The following is a 13,643-nucleotide window of genomic DNA, read 5'->3' as shown; positions in this document are numbered from 1 at the left end:
AACATGAGGCTTGAATCACAAGAGGGGATCCCATACCAGACACTGCCTGGATGGTCAGGAAGCCCGGAGGCCAAGGATGGAAACAAACACAACTGCCATAAGGAGAAGTCAATGAAACGATTATTGCTGACATTCTGCTGTACTCATAGATGGATGACTACCCCGTCATCATCAGAAAGTTCCATCCACCAAGTGATGGGTTCAGTTGCAGAGACTCACAGTCAAATACTAGGCAGAGGTCAGGGGAAGCCACTCTGAAAAGGATCTGGAAAGATTTTAAAAGCCAAAGGAGTCAACTACACTAGAAAACAGCCTAGATAGGCCTCTTAGGGGATCACAGAGCCTCTATGGATCTCAGCTACATTCCCTGCACATGTGTTACGGTTGTGTGGGACTCCTAACAGTGGGATTGGACATGTCTCTGAACATTTAATGTTCTCTCGGTACCCATGTCCTCCTATTGATTTGCTTTGTCCAGTCTTGATATGAAGCTTTGTGCCCAGTTTTATTGTACCTTATTAAGCTGTGTTAGGTTGACACCCTGGGAAGCTTTGTTTTTCTGAAGGGAAGTGGGGGAGGAGTGGATCTGAGGGAGATGAGAGATTGGGGGTGCTGGGAGACATGGAGGGAGGGTAGACTGTGGTCAGGATGTAATGTATGAGAGAAGAAGAGAACCTATAATGCACCAGTGCTGCTGTGTGGGGACTTGAATAGGGTCACATGGGTCACCATAAGCTGTCTTGTGCTTCAGCTGGAGCGGCTGAGTTTATGATTTGAATGTCAAGCAAGCTACAGCCTCTCTGCTGGCCTTTCTCCTGCCCAAAAATTACAGTAGGGGCTCTCCCTGAGCTACGTTGGAAATCAGAGTTGTTGGAAGGTTTACCCTTCCTTCCGAATCTACACACTGCACTCAGAACCCAGGAAGACCATGCACATGGAACTGTTAGAATAGAGAAGTTAATCACTTTTTAAAAACATGTCTTTTTGTGCATTCCAGATACAGATCCATATGCGCCATGTTGACCTGTATAGAGAAACAAGAGGATGATGTGAAGGAGTCTACTCTGTACCAGATACAAAACCAAGGGCCTAAAATTGTTGATGGATGATTTTTTTTCTCCATCTTTATTAAATTGGGTATTTCTTATTTACATTTCGATTGTCATTCCCTTTCCCGGTTTCCTGGCCAACATCCCCCTAACCCTTCCCCCTCCCCTTCTTTATGGGTGTTCCCCTTCCCATCCTCCCCCCATTGCCGCCCTCCCCCCAACAGTCTAGTTCACTGGGGGTTCAGTCTTAGCAGGACCCAGGGCTTCCCCTTCCACTGGTGATCTTACTAGGCTATTCATGGCTACCTATGCAGTTGGAGCCCAGCGTCAGTCCATATATAGTCTTTGCATAATGGCTTAGTCCCTGGAAGCTCTGGTTGGTTGACATTGTTGTTCATTTGGGGTCTCGAGTCCCTTCAAGCTCTTCCAGTCCTTTCTCTGATTCCTTCAACGGGGGTCCTATTCTCAGTTCAGTGGTTTGCTGCTGGCATACGCCTCTGTATTTGCTGTATTCTGGCTGTGTCTCTCAGGAGAGATCTACATCTGGATCCTGTTGGCCTGCACTTCTTTGCTTCATCCATCTTGTCTAATTGGGTGGCTGTATATGTATGGGCCACATGTGGGGCAGGCTCTGAATGGGTGTTCCTTCAGCCTCCGTTGTACACTTTGCCTCTCTATTCCCTGCCAAGGGTATTCTTGTTCCCCTTTTAAAGAAGGAGTGAAGCATCTGCATTTTGGTCATCCTTCTTGAGTTTCATGTGTTCTGTGCATCTAGGGTAATATGGGCTAATATCCACTTATCATTGAGTGCATACCATGTGTGTTTTTTCTGCGATTGGGTTACCTAACTCAGGATGATATTTTCCAGTTCCATCCATTTGCCTATGAATTTCATAAAGTCATTGTTTTTGATAGCTGAGTAGTATTCCATTGGAGATACTTCTGGCCTAGCGTCCTTTGAATCCCTGGGGTTCACCAACTGCCATATCCCCATGTGGCCAGCAGGGGGAGACCAAGGTTCCAGGATAAACCAGGGTACTTGACAAATTGGGAGGTCTTTCAGTCCTTGGAACTCTTGAGCCTGGCTTAGATAGAAGGGGTGAGCATCACATGACTGGCAGTCCAAGTCTGGCTGGACTGTCAGGTAGAGGAGACTCCACAGTTTTGGAACTTAGAGGAGTGAAAGGCTGGTGTACTTCAGGCATGGGTGAGGCAGGGATGGAGTAGAAACTACTGGTAGCTAGAAGACGTCAGATGGAAAACACTGGAAGGCCACAGAGGGCACAGAAGTTGACTGAGCTCTGTGCTGGGCTGGGAAATGAGGCCCAGCTGAGCCTGGGTTCCTCAGAGGGATGTCCCAGGCTTCTGGACTGCAGACAGTTCAGGTGGGAAGAGTCCCCTACCCTGCTAGAGAGGGGACTGGAGACAGGAACATGACTGGGTTGCACAGCCCATGGCCTTCTGAATTCCCAGAGTCAAATCTCCCTTCACCCCCATGCCTTGTTCCACTTCCTGCAATTGTTGGGCTGGAGGAAGGTGGCTCAGAGATGTAGGAATCTCCTAGGCCCAGAAGGTTCCTGTCTGGAGGGCTAAGTGTGAGCGAGTGACTGAGCATGGGGCACCTCAGTAGTGCTGTAGCCTCCTGACGCTTCTGAGTGAGAAAGCCAACCTTGGAGACTGGAGAATTAGACATGTGTATGGTTGGATGTCATGGCATACACCTTTAATCCTAGCACTGGGGAAGCAGAGAGGGGCAGATCTCTGTGAATTGAAGGCCAGGCTGGTTTTCATAGTAAATTTCAGAACATCCAGAGCTTTACAGTGAGATCCTATCTCAAAAATGAAAACATAGAAACAACTCTCTATCAGCACATTACGAATTGTGTGGCCTGAAGTCCCAGTAAGAGGGCGGGCTGGGGCTGGAGGGGGAAGTAACGTTCAAAAGTGATGGGGGGGGGTCTGCCTAGACTAGCTAGGTGCACTGTGGGGCGGTGGGCTGTGAAAGGTACCCTGATATCTGGTCTAGATAGGTCATATCCCCGGAGACCCTAAAAGTGAAGGCAGGCGCGTTCCCAGTCTCCCAGGAAATCAAAGCCTCACTAGCTGCAGCCCCACCCCCACCCAGATCCCTATAGAGACAGACCAATCACATAGGGCAATGCTCCAAGCCCCTCCTCCACAGGTGAGGCTGTGACTACAGGTCACATAGGCTCAAGACAGATCAATCATAGAAGCAGGACCACGCCCCCGAATATGTAGATGAGGTCTTCCCAAGCTCTTAAGCCAAAGCAATAGGAAGTACCGTTGTCAGACACTGACCCATCCAAAAACTATTTAAGAATCGTGCAGAGGATTAAAGGTGTGCAACAACCACTCTGAGAGCTTCTATCGTAAGAGCTGTAACACCGCAGCTTGGCTTCAGGCACCCCTGCTGGCTAAGCCTGGCCTGAAACAGAGGCAGGACAACACCAGTGGAGGCGACAAAGAGCAGTTCCCCTCCCTGCCCGAGTTCTCTTCCCTTCTCCTGAACCCGTGCTGGACCGGAGATCTCCATGGAAAACCTCCACTACGGAGGCCCACAGCACGCAAACAATGAAGTGGCTGAAAGTAAAGAACTTCAGTTACTTGCACACTGGGGGTTATTTATTATGGATTTTCAGCCTTTGACGCACACTCATCGGGGTTCGTGCCTGAGGTCAGACAGGCTGGTTGGGCACAGGTGTTAACCTGTTAGAGGAGCTCTGTGTTTTTGCTTATCCACGGCAGGAAGTACACAACCTTGGTGAAGACCCCTGAAGAAATCTTCTTGGATTTTACATAGGACAAAACTCCATAAGCTTTGTTGTCACACACAAGGGGTGCCCCCGAGTCACCCTGTGGATGGAGAAAGGACGAACTGAGCCTGGCTCTCTCTGGCTCTGCTCTCCCCACTCCTCCTGGCAATGCTAACTCTCAGATCAGGACCAGGACAGATTCCAGCTGCCCTCAGTTCCAGAGCTCCAGGGAGGCCCAAGGTTTCCTTCTAGCCCAGTCCTAGGCTTTCTCTGAAGTCCTCGGGGACACTCTGAGATAATGTATCCTGTCTGAGATGACAGATGTTTTCCCAGCTGACACTCTTGCTACACTCACATAAGAGACCAAAGCTGGAGTTTTAGGCTTTCTCTTCTCTGAGCTAAGGTTTGAGGGTTTGCCATTCTCGTATCTTGGCCTCTCCCAGGGCCCTTTTACCCTGGATTTTGTCTGTGAAATGCTTGATTCCCCACCTTGGAAGGAGCCTCTATTTCGTTTGGGTCTCCGGCACAAATCTCTGTGGTTTCGGAATAGTGACGGAAGCGTTTTTTGCATTCCTCGTCCCCCTGGATGATCAATTCAGCCTCCTCTAAGAGGGCAGATCCTTTATTGGCATTGATGGACGTTTTTCCCCAGCCAGCCACACCACATACATCCCCTGGATTTACGTGGTCTTTGCGCCCAGGCAACCTGAGGGTCCTCACAGCTTTAGTCCTCTTGGCCTTACTCTCCAACTGATAGGAAAGAGGGAGGAGAGACCAGCTGAGCTAGGAGCTTGCTAGCTTGAGTCTCTTTGAAATTCAGGATGACAGAGAGGGAAGGAGCAGGATCAGAGCAGGAGGGAAGGACTAGCCCTGAGGCAAACAGAGCACAGGCAGTGTGAGAGATGGGGGTGAGGGATGAGGAGTGGGCAGAGGAATGTGGGTGGGACTGTGGCAGGTTTCACCTTTAATAGCATGATGTCATTGGAGTGGTTCAGAGGATTATAGCCCAGGTGGGGAATAGCTTTTTCCACAGGGATGATCTGCTGAGTCTTCTCCTGCTCATGGAGGTTGTGGGCCCCTAGTATGACTGTCATTGAGCTGTGGAGAGAGCAGAGTGGAGAGGAGAGATGTGGAGTCAGAGAGGATACAGCCCAGGAGCTGGGAAAGGCAGGGTATGCAGGGTGGGTGCTCTAGCTGAGAGGACTTCAGGACTCATGAGGGCCTCAGGGTCAGACCTTCAGCTTTCTGATTCTCAAGGGCATGGCAGTCTTGGGGGGCTCACTCTTGCATCTAGGCAATATTCCATAGCTTGCATGAGTTTTAATGTGAACTCCAGCCGCTGCTTTAGCTTGGCCAGCGCAGTTGATCAGCTGAAGCGTGCTGCCGGACCTGACCTCTCGCCCTTTGATCTCCAATTTACCTCTCACCGGACTCCCATTTTCACAGTCCTTCCTTCAAGAGAGTTCACATGGGGACATCCACAGTAGAAGACAGAAGGTCCTGTGGGGTTCTCAGAAGGTATGGGCTGGCTGCTTCTCCTCACCTTCCAGTGCAGTGAGCAGCCGTCAGCACAAAGTAGTCTCGCACCAGGAAGCCTCCGCAAGAGCTTCTGTTGCCGTCGACTTTCAGAAAGGAAATTAATGCCATGTAAGGGCGGGAGTGTGGCGGGACCTCATGGCCCCCGATGACCTCCTCTGGAAAAAAATAAAAGCTAGAGTATTGGGTGTCTGGGAGCAACAGGTAATGTCATCAGGGTAGATCAAGGAATGGAACGATGGCGGGTCAGATCTGCACTTCCCCAGTCCTGCTGCAGACAGGATACTTCTCACATGGAATAATGTGCTGACTGGGAAGGGGTGGGCAGCCCCTGTCCCTCAGCTGATGCTTTACAAATACATGGCGGTATCAGCTCTGTCTTTGTCACGTAAAGGCTGAGGGGATCCTGCAAATCATTACGTTGGTTTTTTGTTTGTTAGTGAGTCATCCTTACCCCTGTAGTATTGACTGGGGCCATTTTCTCACTTTTTACCCCCAAGACCCTATAGAGGTGGATTTTCTAACGTCATCCATGTTTGGTGCCTAACACTCTTGGGCTCTCAGTAAATCCTTTTTGCTGCATGCATGAGTGGCTTGTAGTTCTCTGGGGGTCTGGTGGGTCAGTGCTGGTGGGATTCAGAGCCAGGGGCACTTTGGAGTAGTTAATGTGCTGTCCAGGATGGGAGTAACAGGGGACCTGCAGAAGTGGAGAGGCCACCTAAAACCAGACTGCAAAGCTGAGGGAGTGAGCAGCGCAGGATCTTGTCAGCCTGCATCCCTTTCTTCTGCAGGGCTGAGGGTGGACTTAATAAATGATGCTAATACTACTGAGCTGGTGGCCTCACCCCATTGCAGGCGCAACCCTAAAGCTGCCTTTCCCTCCAATGAAGTCAAGTTAATGACGTACTCTGTGTCTTTGCTCTTTGCATTGTCTGCTCGCTCTCTCTCTCTCTCTCTCTCTCTCTCTCTCTCTCTCTCTCTCTCTCTCTCTCTCTCTGGATGATTCAGTCTCCGGTTGATTAAAAATAAAAGAAAAAGCTGGGAGAAGAGAAGCTAGTGTTTACTAATTTTTCTGAGAACACCTCCCTTCCTCAGTCCTTGTTGAGACTCTAGCTGGTGTCAGATTTCCAAGTCTGGGTTTGGGATGGGACCTGAGGTTCAGTGCTAGGACAATTCCTGACTACTGCTGGGCAGAAAGTCAGCTGAAGTGTAACTGGACAGCACCTCTGCCACCAGGGTGGTCACTCACCTGCTCCCTCTCCTAGTGGCAGAAGAAAGGTCAGGAGAATCAGGACTGCTGGCATCCTCCCAGGAAGGCTGCTCAGTGGAAGGAGGGCAGAGCAGACACAGCCCTTGAAAGGGGAGAAAGGAGGTGTGGGCTCAGGGGCCTCAGAGGTAAACCTGCGTGCCTCTGCTTCTGATCAGCATCATACTACTTAAGGAAGTTTTCTACTTTGGGTAAAAATGACATTGTCGCCACACGGACACCCTATGAACTAAGCTGGTAAATGACCAAAAATGTAGATGGTCGAGGCTGAGGTTGAGGAGGCCTGAAACCCCAGAAATTCCACAGTGACTGCGCTGAGACTCACAGCTGTCCTTTTCTAAGGCTTACACATTTACCCTTTGCATCCTGGTAAGATGTGTTTGGAATTTTTTCTTCCTTCCTTCCTTCTCCTCCTCCTCTTTTCTTCTTTTCAAAGTAATACTGACAACCAATTTATGTAACCACCATTATAACACACTACACACGCACTCAGTGTTATATAGTCCTTAATTAGAGTTGACCGAGCCATATTTTCCTGGACGGTATTGCGATATATCGTCTCACTAACCTTTGGGACGACTGAGCGATCATATCGTGGAACAATCTGTTTAAATTCTGACGTATTAACCAAAGCTCACTCTGTCTCTTCCCCTGCTAGAAGTCACAGAGAAATTGCAAAAACAAGTGTTTGCCCTGTCTCCAAATAGTCATGTGAACTGTCATACACAGTTAAATGTAATTTGGGATGACAAATGACAGGTATGGTTTACCTGTTTACCATTGCCATTTACCTCTGGGGCAAGAGCTTAAGGACTGAATTTTATGGTCAGTAAGATCAGATCAGCATTGGCTTACCGTCCAGTGGTATTTTGTACAATGCTGCCTAGCATTTCCTATAGACAAACAAGGACTGTGATTAGGTCTTGAATGACTATTTAATGGGCTACACCCAGGAGTGGGAGAGACAGGGATGCAGCTCTCGAAATGTCTGATCTGACTGGAGGGAGCTGAGAGCCTGAGCTTAGAGCACTAGATGGTGAGAGCTGTGTGAGATCACTCTGGGAGGTGAGACAGCCTGGCCTTGTCCTGAGCGTGTGTGTGTGTGTGTGTGTGTGTGTGTGTGTGTGTGTGTGTGTGTACATACACACACACATCCAGAAAACTGCAGAGCTACCTGGACCCTGCTTTTCCATCGTTGCTTCATAGATTTCAAATACTTTAAATTTTTTTCCATTTTATTTTGGGACCATGGGAGGCTTTCTTGTCTTACTTGTGAACTAAAGTCCTGATATTTGTTGGATTAAAATTAGTCATGTAGTCCACGTGTCTGCAATCTTTTAGCTTTTCTGGGCCACCTTGGAGGGATAATTCTTTTTAGCTACATATTACTTATACAAGCTATAATGAGCATAAGTAATTCCCCCTGAAATGGACCGTGCATTATGACATATCTGCCCACACAGGTATGTTACTTAAAACCCTTCTAGAAGAGAATAATTCTCAGTACATGGGTGACCACAGAGAATCTGTTAAATTTACCTTTAAATGTTAAATCTTGCCACAGAGAAAATGTTAAATCAGAGAAGCAGGATCCATGTTTGTGATATCTAATAAATAGAGTGTATACATATAAGTTACCACATTTGTTCCGGTGTCAGTCAGTGGGATACAAGTAAACCACTGAGAGTGTTAGTGTAGGGGAGTTTGCCCTGAACCTCATTTCCTGAGGGTTGTCCTGGGAGAGATCCCCTTCCTCACTACCTCCTCACCACCTGATGCAGGCAGGTTGAGTTGGCCTGAGGTCCTGAGACCTGGGGAGCTGACCCCATCCAGCACAGGTTGCAGCACTGGGGAGAGAGAGAGCAGGCCCTAGCCCAGCACAGTAAAGCTGGTCCTCATGTTGAAGGCACCAATGAGCCAGCTGAAAGGATGCGGAAACAGAAGAGCTAACCCCGCCCCTTGGTTCCTGCATCATTGGGTGAGCTAGCCAGGGAAGCTCTGGAGAGCTCCACTGGTGGTACACATACAGGACTGCTGGTGGGCTGACCATCTCAGCTATCTTTCAGAACCAAATGCAGCGCTTTGAGTTGGCCCACCCCAACATCTACCCTATCTATGATCTGGTGGATCATGTGAAGGGGTCTGTCCTACAGAACCGTGCCATAGGACCTCCACGACTCAGGGCAGCAACACAATATCTGAGAGGTGTTCCCGTGAGGGTCCAGTGTAGATCGTGCAGCCGAAGACGGAGGCCTTGAAACAGGCCAATGACTCATTTCAATGGACATTTGCAAGTAAAGATATGTGGACAAAAGATATGTGACATGCTGTGACGTACTACAGCTTCCATGACAAGATTTTAAAAATTCTATCTCATTTTCTTTTCTTTTTCTTGGAAGGGGAAGGCTCTGAAGGGATGAGAGGATGAGTGGGATTGAGGTACATAGTCAATAAGGTTAAAAAAATAAAAATTACAATTAGTTTAACATACTCCTCCTCATGTCCACCACCTGCTCTCTTTCCTTGAATTATTATCCATTATTATAATGAATATATTATTCAATACTCTCATGTTTACTCATTTATGCATATGCTGTATCATTAGTCATATTCAATCTGTAGTTTACTTCTCTCCAAAGTTTCAAGATATTACAAAAGGATATCACAGAAAATGATTCATGACAGAAAAACTTCCCAGGCAGAACCAACGCTGAAAAAAAAAATCAATACTGCGAAATTAACATACTGAATTAACGCCAAGCATATCTAAGTTCCCATGTCATGTTTCACAGGCTTTGCAAAGAGTTAAAGAAAGGTATAAAATTGCCAAAAGTAAGCAACTTTTGCCTCCCCCCTCACCCCTGCCATCCCTGATGATATACTTTGTTGCCTATCTCAGTTTACCTTGTGATGCCAGGCTGGACACCGGAAGTAGGTATTAACTGTTAAGTAGGGAATAATCATGCTATAATCCATGGGCCCAGAGAGGCTAAATGAAAAGCAGTGATCTGGGGGGTGGGGAATCATGGATCTCCTGGGAAGGGGAAATAGAATTTGCAGATGGATTGAGGTGGACGGAGGTGTGATCTGAAACAGTCAGGTAGAGAGGGTGGAATGAAGGGAGAGTGTACAGGGAAGACTACTGGGATCGGAGTATGGGAAGCAGGGAGATGTGGAAACCTAGTGCACTAGAAACTCCCTGACATCTATGAGGGTCACTCTAGCAAAGACTCCAAGTAATGGAGGTTATGGAATCTGAATCAGGCATCTTCTGTAACCAGGCGAGACTTCTGGTGGTGGGACTCGAACACCAACCAGCCACAAAACCTTTGACCTGTTTACAAAATGTGCTAGGAATTGTCCAGTGCCCAACAAGGACTGGTCCAAAATGAGACTCATATCATGAGAGGATGCCAATGCCTCACACTGCCTGGATGATCAGGAGCCAGATGCCCAGAAAACTGGGATAGAACTGAACACAACTGACCATATAGAGAAGGCAGTGAGTGATTCCTGCTGATATTCTGCTCTACGCATGGTTGGATGCCTAGCCCACTTGTCATCAGAGAGGCTTTGTTCAGCAGCTGTTGGGAGCAGTTTCAGAAACTCACAGCCAAGCATCAGGTGGAGCTCAGGGGAAGCCCCTCTGAAAGGGGGCAGGAAGGATTCTGGGAGCCAAAGGGGTCAAGAACACCAGGAGAACATGGCCTAAAGAATCATCTAGGCAGGGCTCATAGGGGTTCATAGAGACAAAAATGACAGTCATGGAGCCTCTGTGGATCTGAGCTAGGTCCTCTGCATATGTGTTATGATTGTGTATCTCCGTGTTCTCACAGGACTCCTAATAGTAGGAGTGGACATTTTTTTCTGACTCTTTCACCTGCTCCTGGATCCTTTTCTTTCTACTGGGTTGCCTGTCCGGTCTTGATATGAAGGTTTGTGCCCAGTCTTACTGTACCTTGTGAAGCTGTGTTCGGTTGATATCCCTGGCTGTGCTTTTTCTGAAAGGAAATAAGAAAGCAGTGGATCTGGAGAGACATGGAGAGAGGGAAACTGTGATCAGGATGTAAAGTGTGGGAGGGAGAAGGAAGAAAAGTGTATTTACCAGGAGTTCTGTGTAAGAAACTTGTACAGGGTCACACTGGTCACCATGTACTGTCTTATACTTCGGTTGGGTCAGTGGGGTCTGAATGTCAAGCAGACTAAAGCCTCTCTGCTTGCCTTTCTCCTGCCCTCCTATTTTGATAAAGGCTCCATATGAGGTACTGAGAAACACAGGGTTGGAGAGTTTCCAGCTTTCTCCCAATTCCACATACTGCATTCTGAACCAAAGAGGATCATGCATGTGGCACTGTTGGAATACAGTAAATTTAATCACATTTAAAAACATTATTTCTGTGCAATCCAAATATAGAGCCATTCGTGTTATGAGCTGTCTAGAGAAACAAGAGGATGAAGGTGAAAAAGGAGTCTACTATGTGCCTGATACAAAACCAGAGACCTAAAACTGTTGGTTGATGGCGTCAAGAGATACTTTTAGCCTAGCATCTCTTGGATCCCTAGGGTTCATAAACTGCCATATCCCAGCCATGTGGCCAGCAGGGGGAGGCCGAGGTTCCTGGCTGAGGCAGGGTTGTTGAGAGACTGGAGGTCATGAATCAACCGCTAACCTCCATGAAAGACTTGGGTTGAAAAAGGGCTCAACCAGCCAGGCCTACTTGGAAGGGGTGAGTCTCAGGTGACTTGCCGCCCAAGTCTAGCTGGAATACAAGGCACAGCTGACTCCATAGTGGTTAGGACTTATAGGTAGAAGAGTGAAAGGCTGGCTTAAGTCAGGCCTTGGGAAGGTGGGCCTGCATTGGAAACTACTGGTGTCCAGTGGAAGTTGGATAGAAAATACGGGAAGGCGATAAAGGGGTATAGAAGTTGACTGAGCTCTGAGCTGGGCTGGGCAGCAGGATCGAGTTGATCCTGGGTCCATCAGAAGGATGTCTCAGCCTTCTGGACTGCAGAATGTAAAGGGAATCTCTTGTGTAATGTCTGAAAGCTTCCCCTGTCAATAAGAAAGCTTATGGGCTATGAACTTGGGTAGTAAACAGGAGATGGGAATTCAGGTGTATAGAGAGGATTTCTTGGATACAGAGAGAGGTGTGGGAAGGATTCACCCAGGAAGGCTTAGGAAGAGATTCATGATCCTGGGAGGAGGTAACAAGCCATGTGACGGGACTTAGAATAGAACAAGTGGGTAATTAAGTTATGATCTAGTTGGGGAATGTACCCAAGTGTTCTCTCTAAGAATTTATTCATTTGTAATTCAGTCTCAGAGTCATTATTTTTGGGGTATCATAGAGGCCAGTTAGAACAGCTTGCGCACAGCTATAGATGGCATCTAATGTAGGGCATTGACTCCAAGATTACAGCAAAACGATTCAGGCATTAGGTCAAAAGTTCCAGATGTGGTAGCCAGACCGGAAGTCAGGCAGTTGTGAGATAACTGAATGGCAGGTCTGGCCTTTTAAGAAAGAAGGCAGCAAAGCCAGCAGAGGGTACAAGAAGAAGCTGCAGTCTCTCTTCAACCTGAGCTTGAGGTCACACTGTAGCCGTGGCTTCTCCTAAGCCTGGCATGGTTTCAGAGAAATATTGATTAGTGAGATAAAGAGAGCTGGAGACCCAATTTGGATCCACCCAGGAAAAGCCTACAGCTGCACAGAGAAATAGATCAACCCAAGGGAGGGGGAGCTCTAGGGAACCAGCAGTGGCAGCCTTGTGAGAACGGGCTAAGGGGGCAGGGTTAGCTGCCACAGACACGTGCTGGCCTGAGGTGCCTGCAGATTTTCCTGGAGCTGCCATGGGACTAAAAGGCCCCAAACTTCTGAAGTGGTAAGGTATTAAGTGTGAAAACAATAAAAGAAAAAACAAACTGGGGGTAAAAAGTCATAGGGAAGGTACTTTAAAAATAAGAAAGTAAAGTCTCTAAAGGGAGGAGAGAGAGTTTAGAGAGGAAAAATATTTTCTGAGTTAAGAATGGAGAGATCCACAATGACACAATGCATCTGGATCCCTAATAATTTTTGTCTCACTTATAAGCATCAAGTAATTGTTTTTTTCAATAATGATTACAATTTTGTATATCATCTTTAAGAGATATCAGAATAAGCAGACTTACATTAGGAGAAGACTGAAAGAAGGAATCTTAGATGGGAGGCCATAGAACAGAGGTCAGAGGATTCTTTAAATCAGAATAAAGAACCTTCAGAAGAATCCAATCTGGAACCTAAAATAACAACAAAAAAGGTAGTTCCAGATTTCAAAAAAAAAAAAAAACCAACAAAACAAAACAAAAAACAAAAAACCCAAACAAACACAAAAGCTTGAGGAATTAGAATGGCAACTCATAGAGATACAACATTTTGAGTTAAGAATCCAGATTCTATTTCATGATGCTATCTTAGAGCAATGTCATACAATAAATGTGTGTTTTATTTTATAGTTTGAAGAATTAAGATATGTACACATGTTGATATACCGTACTATTTGATAGATAGTCAGGGTTCCAAGCGTTTCTGCCTTGATGGATGATTCTGAGATCACACATTTATGAGAGATAGTGGCTGTCTTAGGGATGCCTTTGCAGATTGGAGCTGATGATGCTCGGGCATGGGCTCCCATTACTACAATATTTTAAACATTACGTCATGTCACATGTTACAGATTTATATTACAATCCTACAGGTCAAGCAGTTGTAGAGAGAGATCTAACAGGACTTTAAAGGAAATGCTCGCAGAACAGAAGGGGGATATGAGAATTTCCAGAGGTAGGCTGAACAGTGCTTTATTAACTTTGAGTTGTATTTTTTTTTAAATCAGTGAAACAGATAACACAGCTGCTAATGCACTGGAATTTGGAAGGGGCTGATGAATTAGATCAGCATATATATATATGGTCTTTCAATGGGTGATGGTTGTTGTCTTAGGGTTTTACTGCTGTGAACAGACACCATGACCAAGGCAAGTCTT

At 46.9% G+C, this 13,643-nt stretch overlaps 1 protein-coding gene across 2 annotated transcripts; it reads right to left on the bottom strand.

Annotated features, from left to right (window-relative positions):
- Positions 1-3,670: 3,670 nt before the first annotated feature.
- Positions 3,671-6,663, bottom strand: LOC116913577 (granzyme E-like). Of its 2 annotated transcripts, none has more exons than XM_032917796.1 (5): positions 6,609-6,663; positions 5,367-5,517; positions 4,786-4,921; positions 4,313-4,573; positions 3,671-3,923 (listed from the first exon to the last, which is right to left on the bottom strand). In XM_032917796.1, the coding sequence occupies exons 1-5, from the start codon at positions 6,661-6,663 to the stop codon at positions 3,780-3,782; spliced, it is 747 nt and encodes a 248-aa protein (XP_032773687.1). In that variant the 3' UTR covers positions 3,671-3,779. The 2 variants fall into 2 exon arrangements, with proteins under 2 accessions (XP_032773687.1, XP_032773686.1); XM_032917795.1 differs by having other exon boundaries at positions 4,786-4,934; positions 5,368-5,517.
- Between the last annotated feature and the right edge of the window lie 6,980 nt (positions 6,664-13,643).

This window comes from Rattus rattus, chromosome 12 (assembly GCF_011064425.1).
Source record: "Rattus rattus isolate New Zealand chromosome 12, Rrattus_CSIRO_v1, whole genome shotgun sequence".
Classification (NCBI taxonomy): domain Eukaryota; kingdom Metazoa; phylum Chordata; class Mammalia; order Rodentia; family Muridae; genus Rattus; species Rattus rattus.
Note: the sequence above shows the minus strand (reverse complement) of the source record. Positions and strands in the feature narration are given on the sequence as shown.